The sequence below is a fragment of the Cyprinodon tularosa genome, unplaced genomic scaffold (genome assembly GCF_016077235.1).
Source record: "Cyprinodon tularosa strain WSP-4 unplaced genomic scaffold, ASM1607723v1 ctg238, whole genome shotgun sequence".
NCBI lineage: Eukaryota > Metazoa > Chordata > Actinopteri > Cyprinodontiformes > Cyprinodontidae > Cyprinodon > Cyprinodon tularosa.
The window spans coordinates 89,197-101,807 of NW_024038890.1; the positions used below are offsets into that span (position 1 = coordinate 89,197).

The 12,611-nt window shown below is 39.5% G+C and overlaps 1 protein-coding gene across 1 annotated transcript; it reads left to right on the top strand.

The window, feature by feature from the left end:
* Positions 1 to 4,122: 4,122 nt before the first annotated feature.
* On the top strand, positions 4,123 to 6,591 carry LOC119784951 (calcium release-activated calcium channel protein 1-like). The gene is made up of 2 exons (XM_038287269.1): positions 4,123 to 4,427; positions 5,626 to 6,591. Exons 1-2 carry the CDS (start codon positions 4,314 to 4,316, stop codon positions 6,178 to 6,180), a joined length of 669 nt encoding a protein of 222 aa, XP_038143197.1. The 5' UTR covers positions 4,123 to 4,313; the 3' UTR covers positions 6,181 to 6,591.
* Positions 6,592 to 12,611: the final 6,020 nt, after the last annotated feature.

Below are 12,611 nucleotides of genomic sequence, written 5' to 3' on the forward strand. Positions count from 1 at the left end.
AACTTTATTTCATAACATCGAAAATTGTGTTGAGGGACTTTTAGCTAAAGTCATATTGAGATCTGATTATGGTTTTGATATGCTATATTTGAGGTTTTCATTTAATATTTCAAACCGCCTTGTTGTTACAAGGAATTTGACTTGGTGTTGATGGTGCAGACAAAATAGATTTATATATACAGAATACAGACTCTATAGCTATATGCAATACATAGTACATAGCTACAGTGGGGCAAAAAAGTATTTAGTCAGCCACCAATAGTGCAAGTTCTCCCACTTAAAAAGATGAGAGAGGCCAGTAATTTTCATCATAGATATACCTCAACTATGAGAGACAAAATGAGAAAAAAGAAATCCAGAAAATCACATTGTCTGGTTTTTAAAGAATTTATTTGCAAAATATGGTGGAAAATAAGTATTTGGTCAATAACAAAAGTTAATCTCAATACTTTGTTATATACCCTTTGTTGGCAATGACAGAGATCAAACGTTTTCTGTAAGTCTTCACAAGGTTTTCACACACTGTTGCTGGTATATTGGCCCATTCCTCCATGCAGATCTCCTCTAGAGCAGTGATGTCCTCGGGCTGTCGCTGGGCAACACGGACTTTCAACTCCCTCCAAAGATTTTCTTTGGGGTTGAGATCTGGAGACTGGCTAGGCCACTCCAGGACCTTGAAATGCTTCTTACGAAGCCACTCCTTCGTTACCCGGGCGGTGTGTTTGGGATCATTGTCATGCTGAAAGACCCAGCCACGTTTCATCTTCAATGCCCTTGCTGATGGAAGGAGGTTTTCACTCAAAATTTGACGATACATGCCCCATTCATTCTTTCCTTCACACGGATCAGTCGTCCTGGTCCCTTAGCAGAAAAACAGCCCCAAAGCATGATGTTTCCACCCCCATGCTTCACTGTAGGTATGGTGTTCTTTGGATGCAACTCAGCATTCTCTCTCCTCCAAACACGACAAGTAGAGTTTTTACCAAAAAGTTCTATTTTGGTTTCATCTGACCATATGATATTCTCCGTCATCGTCTGGATCATCCAAATGCTCTCTAGCAAACTTGAGATGGGCCTTGACATGTACAGGCTTAAGCAGGGGGATCGAAGAAGATTATCAGTGGTCTTGTATGTTTTCCATTGTCTAATAATTGATCCCACAGTTGATTTCTTCATACCAAGCTGTTTACCTATTGCAGATCCAGACTTCCCAGCCTGGTGCAGGTATATAATTTTGTTTCGGGTGTCCTTTGACAGCTCTCTAGTTTTGGCCATGGTGGAGTTTAGAGTGTGACTGTTTGAGGTTGTGGACAGGTGTCTTTTATACTGATAACGGGTTCAAACAGGTGCCATTAATGAAGGTAACGAGTGGAGGACAGAGGAGCCTCTTACAGAAGAAGTTGCAGGTCTGTGAGAGCCAGAAATCTTGCTTGTTTGTAAATGACCAAATACTTATTTTTCACCATATTTTGCAAATAAATTCTTAAAAAATCAGACAATGTGATTTTCTGGATTTTTTTTTCTCATTTTGTCTCTCATAGTTGAGGTATATCTATTATGAAAATTACCGGCCTCTCTCATCTTTTTGAGTGGGAGAACTTGCACTATTGGTGGCTGACTAAATAATTTTTTGCCTCACTGTATATACTATATACACAGTAGACTGTCCGTTAATGTAAGGCAGAAGTTATGGATATGCTATGTTAAGTGTCAATGGCTGGTTATACTTCCGCAGCAGTGTGTCGCAGATATTTTTGATTTATGCCAAATTTTGAAGCTATGTTATTCCAAACCACAAATAAATGAGGAACTAGCTGTGGGTCTAGATATAGCTGAGGCGGCGAGGAAGTTGAAAAACGCAAGGGCCAAGTTTGTGCAACAATAGAGAGACATGAGGGTGAAAAAGAGCGGTACTAGCGTTCTCGCGGCTCCTCGCTCTTCTAGCTGGTCCAACTTCACGAGTCGTTTTCCACAACGGCGGTCATACAAACAAAACAAGCCGGTAAATTACGAAACAGGAAGTACGCATAGTGTAGAGAGGATGTAGATTAGACCAATCAGAGGCCTCCTGTTTGCGGTACTGTCTGTGTCACCTACAATTTTGGAGAGGTGCATTTGGACAGGCTCGTGCCAGATATGAAGAAAATGTTCTTGTGACGTGAGGTTTTGGTCCTGATGGACCGCAGCCTCCTGCCAGAGGTGTGAGGGATCAGCAACAATCTTCCCTGCATGCCTCAGAGTCCTGGAGGCGTACAGATCCTAGAGACTGCAGCCAATCACCTTCTCTGCAGAACGGATGACAAAAACAACCCCAACCTGGCCCCCCCCCAAAAAAATGTAGGGCATAGAAATGAATACAATTTTAACTACCCATTTTTTTTAATTAATCTTATAACTTATTCAAATTTTTTGAAAAAAATATCCATTTCAGAATCTCATTTGTTTTATGTCTCTTTTTATTTAATAAAATGAGAGAAGTAATTAATATGCTGGTGAAGGTTCTCAGTCATCCAGGTCATAGTCATTCCGAAAAATGAAAATGAAAAACAATCCACTGGACTTTGTTTCCTAGTTTGAAGACGTTTCGCTTCCCATCCAGGAAGCTTTTTCAATTCAAAATGTCAGAAATAGCATTGAGTTCAAGGCCTTATACAGTAGCCCAGAAAAGCCTTGTTTTTGTTTTGGTAACAGTGAGGAATGCTTTGGTCTTTATATCGGAGAAACCAAACAACCTCTCCACAGACGCATGGCTGAAAACAGAAGAGCGGTCTCCTCTGGAAAAGACTGCTGTACATCTACACCTTATGGACAAAGGAAATTCTTTTGAGGACCAGAATGTTCACATTTTGGATAAAGAAAACAGGTGGTTTAAGAGGGGCGTGAAGGAAACCAATGCAGCAATTGAGTTAATGCATTCCCGCTATCATTGCAGCTCCCTGTAGCGGAGGACCTCGCCTATGCAGCAGGCCAACAATCCCCTGTGAAAATCGGAAAATTTTGAAACATCCCAACCTGGCAACAATGCACGTAAGAAGGGAAACGTAAGCCTTCAGATGCAAAACCCCATCATGCACCCACTGAGATAACAACACAACAATAGGCCCGTAAGCAACATTATCTGGGTGGGCCCCATATGTTTACAACACACCAATATACACTGCATGCATCATTTAATTAGTTAACATCAAATTACTTCTTGAGCTCCTTGAGTTATTTACTGTTACAGGTTCCTGAATTTAGGATTAATAGTCCAAACCTGGTATGGAGCATTGCAGGCTAAGAAAAGAAGCCAAATGACCCCCATTCCAAAGAAATGGACGCTTTCGTCTGTTACAATTTGCCTGTTTTTAATAACAAAAACAAGGTTTTGATGGGCTACTGTATGAAACCTCAAACTCAACGCTATTCCTGACATTTTGAATTTAAAAAGCTTCCTGGATGGGAAGGGAAACGTCTTCAAACTTGGAAACAAAGTCCATTGTTTTTCATTTTCTTTTTTTGCAATTAATTAATCAAACTTTTGCTTGGTGTCCATTTCTTTGAAAATAGTAAATGCTAAAGATCAATAGTTTTAAGCAGGCCCGTTACCAACATTTAGAACACCGAGGTCATGTCCTCGGTATTTTCCTGTTTTTATTATTATTAGTATTTCTTTTTTTCATTATTCAGAGAAATGTCAAACTATATGATTTGTTTAAAAAAAAAAATCCACAAATGTCATATATTATTGCAAGTCATTTGATACATTTAGTGGGCCAAGCACATGCATGATGATGATGGTGACAATAATAATAATAGTAGTAATACTAATTCAATATTAATAATAACAACAACAATAATAATATGGTATAATGCTGATAATAATAATAATAATAATAATAATGATAACACTCACTCACATTCATTCTCACACTCACATAAGTGTGAGTACTTGAAAAATCCCGGTGTTAAGCATTTTTCTTAATGGTGTTGATGTTTAATTGTTGCAAAGCAGAAGGCAGTCCTAGCGCTCAGAAACAGAGAGGGGAGAGGGGAGAGGGGAGGGGGAGGACCTGACAGTTGCAGCGGCTGTGAGGAGTGTTGGATTGTGGGTATCTTGAGTTTCCTCTTCATAGTTTCCAACAGTCAGCTGTTGGAGAGAAGGTTTTTTTTTTTACTGATTTTAGGATCTTTTTCATAGAAGTTTTATTTTTTTGTTTCCGTTTGGAGTCAAAGTTCCTCCGCGGACGCGGAACCTGCTGCAGAGCGCCGTCCTGGGAACATTTGTGTCTCCTAAAGAAAAGTTTTCGGTCTGTCCTGGAACAGCTGTCAGAATGAGCCTGAACGAGCACTCCATGCAGGCGCTCTCCTGGAGAAAGTTGTACTTGAGCCGAGCTAAGCTGAAAGCCACCAGCCGCACCTCGGCTCTCCTGTCCGGTTTCGCAATGGTGAGTAAAAGTGGGTCCATTTTCTCCCTGATCGGACTCGCAACTCCACGCGGACAGCCGCAGTTCGTGTGTGACGCAGATTATTGTTTTCAAATGTGCCCACCCGACGAGCGCAAAAGTATTCACACCCTTTCCACAGCTTCTCTGGGTGAAATCTCGATATTTACTGTTTTCTATTGAGATTTAATGTGGTAAAGCAGTGGATAAGAAATTGTGTTTCATTTTTAGTAAACGTTTAGTTATTCAGCTTCCTTTAATCTGATAGGCTACCTCTAACGGGGGGGGGGGGGGGGGGGGGGGGGGATTTACCATTAGGCAATACTAGGCAGTTGTCTAGGGCCCCAAGTTCCTGGGGGCCCCATAAATATTAATTAATTATGTTTTTGATGAAACTATAATATTAAGTGTGTCTCCGCCCCTCTTCAGTGTCCACCAAATTGGATCTGTCCATTTGCTGCAAATATTCAGAAAGGTCCAAACAGACAGCAGCAAACCAGTTGAAAACAAACAATGCAAAGAGCAGTGTTGCCAACTTAGTGCTTTTGTTGCTATATTTAGCAACTTTTCAGACCCCTCTAGTGCTTTTATTCCAGAAAAACACCTAGTGCCAAATCTAGCGACTTTTTTCTGTTAGTGGAGACTTTGGCGACAACATATAAAAGCAGCGAACTCTGCTCTCCAGAGCAAGTAGATTGGTAACCCCGCCTCCTGCTCTCCTCTATCTTGTCTGCTGTCATGATTCTATACTATTATTTCATCTAAATGAAAAATGGAGAACAGATAAGCAAATCATTGCTTGTCTACAGTGCCTCTTTGGAAACACAGGAAGGAGCAGTTGGCTACGTGAGCTTAGTGAGTTGAAAAAAATCTTCCATTCCTTTTGAGACCGCATGAAAAGTGAGCTCAGTACAAAACATAGAGAGGAAAACAACAAGAAAAGGGACAAGAAGAGAGGGGCGAAACCTGCAGAATGGACGTCTATTCTATTAACATCTCTGTATCTCTATAATGGGTCAATTCAGCGGGCCCCATGCCTGTTTTTGCCTAGGGCCCCAAATTTCCTAAACCCGCCCCTGCCCCGTAAATAAAATCCAGTGAAACCTGCTGCTCGTCTTTAATCAGTTAAGGCTCCACCTGTGTGTAATTTAATTTCTGTATGATCTGTATGAATGAATGTTTTCCTGATTATCCCTCCCAGGTTGCCATGGTGGAGGTACAGCTGGAGCAGGAGGATACGTATAAGTATCCCCCAGGGCTGCTGGTCGCCTTCAGCGCCTGCACCACCGTTCTGGTCGCCGTCCATTTGTTTGCCCTCATGATCAGCACCTGCATCCTCCCCAATCTGGAGGCTGTCAGTAACGTTCACAACCTCAACTCAGTCAACGAGTCTCCCCATGAGCGCATGCACCGCTACATAGAACTGGCCTGGGCCTTCTCCACAGTCATCGGCACCCTGCTCTTCCTGACTGAGGTTATGCTCCTGTGCTGGGTGAAGTTCCTGCCGCTCGATAGCAACAAAGGGGGAAAAAATGCCACCATCAGCTCCGGCAAGGCGGCGGCCATCGCGTCCACCTGCATAATGGTGCCGTTCGGAATTGTCTTCATCATCTTTGCTGTCCACTTCTACCGCACACTTGTTAGCCACAAAACAGACCGGCAGATCCGAGAGCTGGACCAAGTCATTCAGCTCCAGAAACTGCTGAATCACAGGGCTGAGAACGACGAGCTGAAGACTGCCCAAGATTTTGCCTAACTGTTACCCACTCATCTAGAGTTCCCTTTTAAAGGCTTCATTTCTGTGTTGGTAGAATGTGTCAGAAGTGTTTGAATGTAGGAGCACCACCCGAGGAACGCTGCATGTCACGGCTCCGACTTTCGCTATTTATTTGCATGTTTACGAAACTTGCTTTACTTTTATATGGCAGGGAATTGATATCAGTCGGCAACATCCTTGACCTTTGAGTTCAGACCTCAAAAGCACTGCTGTATTCGGGTGAATAGTCCACTTTATTGCTTTAATATAAAGACCTCTGCTTTATTATTATTATTCTAGCAGCCATTTTGTTTATTTATAAGTGACTGTATCTTCTACTTTGAGTGTCTAATAGTTGATGAGGGAAAGCTCAATGTCGGATTTTAATGTGAACATGTGCTCTTTTGAATAGATTCAAAAAGGCCAGATGTTCTTAGATGAAGACAGTGATAAGGCATATCAGTATCTACACAAATTCAGTACCTCAGGCTGTACTAGGCCTCCAGTACATTTTTTATACCTCTGTTAAAGCACCCAATGCTGTTTACTTCTTAGATAGCAGCAGCATACTGTATGCCGATATTGTAGCATTCAGTTGTAGCTTGGGCTGGATGATATGACTTAAAGGGGTCATAGAACGTAAAACCGAGTTAACATTGTCATAGATGAATAACGATAGTAAAGTGGGTGAAATGAACGAAGTTCAAACCCCATCGACACCTCCTTTCTGTGCAAATCTCACAATTCTAAACTTCCACCATAAAATGGGCGAATCCAAACGAAGCTCCGAGTTGACGTAAACTCGGTGATGTTGCCTTATTCGGTTCTGGCCTGTACTTTTGTCACGCCCAGAAATTGACATACAGATCAGCCCACAAGGCTGCCTGTGACCAGGCTACCGTCACCGGGTCGGGTTTGGTCACTCTGTCCCCTTCTGGCTCCCTGCCCCCATCCCAAAATCCCAGACGATTTTGAAATTCCCCCAAAACATTTTTTTTAGGTATGAAAAGTAGGAGGACATATCCAGGAAAAGGAGGACGTCTGGTCACCCTACCATATCAACAATCTCGATGTTTCAGAGTGAGTGCTTGTTGCTATGATGCGTCTTTGCTCAGCAGCTTTGCTCGTTGTAAACCAACCAATCAGCGCACAGCTCATCTAAATATTCATGATCATACCATAACAGTAAGAAAACCTGTTTCATTCTAGGGCTTTTAACCAGGCTTGCATTAGGGCTCATAGAACAGCAAACATGCCATTTTCAGCCCAACCAAATGTTACACACCCTATTCAGAGACCTTAAGGACCAGCACCATATACCCTATAGAATCATTCTATGACCCCTTTAAAAATATAGTCTCCTTTATTTTCTTACAAAATCAAATTCATCTTTTTTTCCCCCTTAAGTTAATAAAAAATGCCAAACCTTATTTCCAAAGCTAGAATCTATTTCAATCTTCCTCAAAAATAATAATAACAGTGAGCTAATTCATCAGTTATGTGAACTAATTTAAAAACAAATATGGATGAACTGATTCCCAGCTGAGCTATGGGAGCGCAAGAAGTGCATTGATGAAAAAATTGCATCTTCATAAACAGAGCACAACCCTACTTGTACATTTTTCACAGTTAATCACATGATTTAAAAAAAGAAATCAAGATTGAGGTATAAAGCAGTTAACCTTCAGTTTCTCAGTTTCATACTGTTGCTTTTTTCTTTTCTTTAACCAAATCTACTGTAAAACCAAGGACTTAGTTTTGAACAACTTTTTCATGACATAAAAGTATTGAAAGTGTTATTTGCCAGTTTGTCTGTTTTGTACATAGTGTGGGGTAGTTTACAAGCTTGAGCATGGTTACACCTTTGTTTTCCCTTTTTTAAATGTTGCAGGTAGTTGTTGTTTCCAGAATGTAGCTCTTGCTCTTTTGTCCTGCTGTCACGCTGTAACAAAGCTGCATGAGATACTGTCGTTACAAAGTATATTGTTGCACTTTGAATTTTAAAGGTGACACCACTGTTGATATATATTGTTACACTTTTTCTGTTGATATCAAGATTGTGCTGTTATTGCATTGTTATATTATCAGTTTGGATGTTTGCTTACAGTTTCCCCCAAATCTGTCCTGCTTATAATTGTGAGCATTTAAATGTTCTTGATCAGATCTAATTTAAAAGAAAAATCTTTTTTGTCAACAACAACTGGCAGGAAAAGAACTGTGACTCACCATATGTCTATTTTTAAGGTTATTTCTGAACATAAAAACAACACATAAGTCATGATCAAATCATAATGCATTTTTCCATAACACTCTTTAGAAAAAAAGAAGAAGCAAAGTTTAGAATCAGTTTTTTTTTTTTGTGGTTCTTTCTTGTCCTCATTTAAGGAATCAACTGTATACTTTAAGCACAGCTTAAAGGTATGTCCATTAAATCAAACATTTCCAGTTTTGTTTCTGTGTTTTTCTAGCATCCTTTGAAACAAAAATGTCTGCTTACAATCTGTTTTAAAATTGCACGACATTCTCAAATGCATTTCAGCAAAATGAAACACTGCAGAGAGTAGCTTGTGCTAAAATTGGGTCAAGATATGATAAACCACACAGGAAATGTGTTGACATGGTGGTTAAAGTAAGTTTTTGCTCTGCCATGAGCATGCATTACAAAAACTCTCTAAGTCACTGCTGATGAAAGCAGAAATTCTTGATTTAACTGTTTGTTAAAGGTTTATTTTTGTTTGCCAGAAATGCATTTATTTTGGTTTAGTGGACAGAGTTGCTTGATCCTGATGCCTTTCTTGTTTGCAGCAGTAGTTATGAAAAGCTCACTACACCCATGCTGTTGGCACACAAGTTATTTCTTCAAATGATTACAAAGTAAATGAGATTGTGCTGGAACATTGAAAGAAACATAGTCATAAAATGTAGAGGAGTAGCCACCCATGGGTTAATAAAACCATCCAATTTATGATGAACCTATTCCTGGGTCAGATTTGGACAGGTCCAGCTTTGGGTTCATTTAACACAACAAAGAGAGTTATAAATATCACGCAGCAAACTGGTTTAGGTTAAAAAAAAAGACTCATTTGTCAGTCAAGAAATCTTAATTACAAAAGAAGCAAGATTTTTGCTTAATTAATGGAACTCAAACCCAGTTGAAAAGGTTTACCTGGAGTTCTGTAAGAATATGTCCAGAGTTCACAGAAACTGTCCCAACACCTATAGCAGAACTGGGGCAATTTCCATTCCTTATCCAAATAAAAAAGAGAACTTTTAGATTTACCACAATTCAGCAAGTAGGATCTGTCTTTCAAATTAACGTTATATCCAAATAAGAAAACAACCAAAATAATGACAAACATTATCATCAGTGGAAACTGGAAACCAAATCAATAAATCAACTAAATATAACTTTAATTGGCATATTAGTAACAGTCTTTAAATGTCCCTTTAAAAGGCAGATACTCTTAGTACCGCAGAAGTTGTGATATCTATGGATGCCGAAAAGGCCTTTGACAGAGTTGAGTGGCCATATTTATTCTACTCGATTGAGAAATTTGGTTTCGGAAGAAAGTTTCTGTCTTGGATTAAATTACTTTATTCTGACCCTCATGCATCAATTAGGACAAATAATAGTCAGTCTGACTACTTTCGCCTCAATCGCTCTACGCGCCAGGGCTGCCCGCTGAGTCCCTTACTATTTGCTTTGGCAAAAGAACCCCTTGCAATTGCGCTTAGATGTAATGCAAGTATCATAGGTATTAAGAGGAATGGTATTGGAACAAAGGTCTCTTTATATGCTGATGATCTTCTCCTGTATATTTCAAATTTGAGTACATCTATTCCTGCTATACTTGCCACACTTGTCAAATTTGGGCTATAAATTAAATCTCAGCAAAAGCGAATTATTCCCAATTAAGGTTTTGGCTAAGAACTACCCACTGCGTACATTACCTTTTAAGGTAATAGATCAGAGTTTTACCTATTTAGGAATCCAGATTACATCTAAATATAAGGATCTCTTTAAAGCTAACTTTTCCCCCTTATTATTGCGTGTTAAGGAAGATTTTGATCGTTGGTCAATGCTTGGCCTCTCTTTGGTTGCTCGGGTTAATTCAATCAAAATGAACATCCTCCCACGTTTTTCCCACCTATTTCAGTGCATACCTATTTTTCTTTCACGGTCCTTTTTCAATAAACTCAATAGTATAATTATTACATTTCTTTGGAATGGGAAGGCCTCTCGTATACGCACTGAACTCTTACAAAGACCTAAAAAGCTTGGGGGGATGGCCTTGCCAAACTTTAGATATTACTATTGGGCTTCAAACATTAGACTTTTTAGATACTGGCTCCGGTCAGATAGCCCTTCATCTCCGGCTTGGCTTAATATAGAGGCAAATTCTGTAAAACCTGTGTCCTTGGCAGCCTTACTACATTCACCATTGCAATCTTCAACTAATCCTTATACCTCTAATAAAATAGTTGACGCATCCTTAAGACTGTGGAGGCAATTTAGGCGGCATTTTGGTCTGCAATCTCTTTCTGTCTATGCCCCTATAGCCCTGAATCATACCTTCTCGCCGTCCCTCGCAGATGATACTTTCTTGTCATGGCGGAGAAAAGGAATTTCAACCTTTTACGATCTGTACATTGATAATACTTTCGCCTCATTCCAACAAATCTCCGAGAAATTTGATATCCCGCGATGTCAGTTTTTTAGATATTTACAAGTGCGCAGTTTTGTCCGCTCTACTTATTCAAATTTTCCGAACCTTCCTGGGGATTCACCTTTAGACACTTTTCTGAAACCTATTGTCAAACTGAAGGGGGCCGTTTCTCTTATTTACAATCAAATTACGCTTTTGCGTCCACACACCCTGAACTCCCTTAGATCACTTTGGGAGGAAGATCTTGGACGGGAAATTTCAGAGGATCTCTGGACACTTATCTTGTCATTGGTGCACAGGTCCTCTATTTGTGCCAGACGTAATCTAATTCAGTGCAAACTTGTGTATCGCACTTATTATACTAAAGCACGTCTAGCCAAGTTCTACCCCAGCGTTACTCCAGCCTGTGATAGATGCCAACATTCTCCAGCCAATTTGATCCACACCATCTGGCTCTGTCCTCAGCTTTCTAGTTATTGGTCTAAAGTTTTTGTTGTTCTATCGTACGTTTTTGGCGTAAAATTTGAGCTTTGTCCCTTGATTGCGTTGTTTGGGGTTGCACCTCCACAGCCCATCTTGTCCTCTCTTCAGAGGTCCTCCTTGACTTTCCTGACCTATCTGGCTCGGAGAGTGATTATAATGAAATGGAAGTTGCCTGAACCCCCATCATACATCCACTGGCTTCGAGACACATTGTATTTTATTAAACGTGAGAAGATCCGTCTTACCTTAAGAGGCTCTTCCGCAAGATTTTTGGGTTTGTGGAGTCCCTTGTTAAAAGCCCTTAGGAAGATTGATTTCCCTAATATTCCAGACTGATAAAGTTGCATGTATGTAGCTGATGTTTATTATTCTTATCTATTTTTTCTTTTGTCTTCTTCTTTGAGTTAAGTCTGTCTGATTTATTAAGAGCAGGGTCCCCTGGCACCTGAGAAGTTTTTCTTTTCTTTTTTTTTTTTTTTTTTTTAGTATGTACGGACTGAGGGAAAACATTTATATAATTTTAATACTGTGGACCTTTCTACTTCTACCTATTTATTTTATTTATTTTTTTATATATATATCTGTCCCCGGTATCTCGTTGTGCTTGCCTTGACTTGATCATTTGCTTATTTCTTTATCTATTCTTTTTTTTTTTTTTTTTTTTTTTTGTATTGAGTGTGTGTTTGTATGTGGGTTTATTTGGGTTTGTTCTAGCCCAATTATGTTTGTATGCTAAAGGTACATTATTAACTGTATAACTGTTGCTCCATCTGTACATTGTGCCACATGTTAAAGCATAAATAAAAGTGGGAAGAAAAAAAAAAAAAGGCAGATACTCACCAAATATAGACTATCTGATCATCAATTTACCGTTAAAGTTGGTTAATTTAGAAATCAATGGTTAAAATGATCAGAAAGAATCTGTAGGTTCTGTCACAAATGGTAGGTAGAAAATGAAACCTATTTGGACTGTTATGCTGATGATACTCAGCTATATCTATCTACAAATTACAAGCATGTCTTGAAGACATAAAAACCTAGATTACGCTTAACTTTCTGCTCCTGAATGCAGACAAAACAGAAGTTATAGTCTTTGGACCAGAGTCTTTGAAAAAGAAGCTGATTACTCGGTCACTTCAATTGAATGGGATTAAACTGAATTCAGATAATAAAGTAAAAAATCTTGGTGTTATTTTTGATCAGGACTTGTCATTTAAATCCCATATCAAAGAGGTTTCTAGAATTTCCTTCTTTCATCTGAGGAACATTGCAAAAATTAGA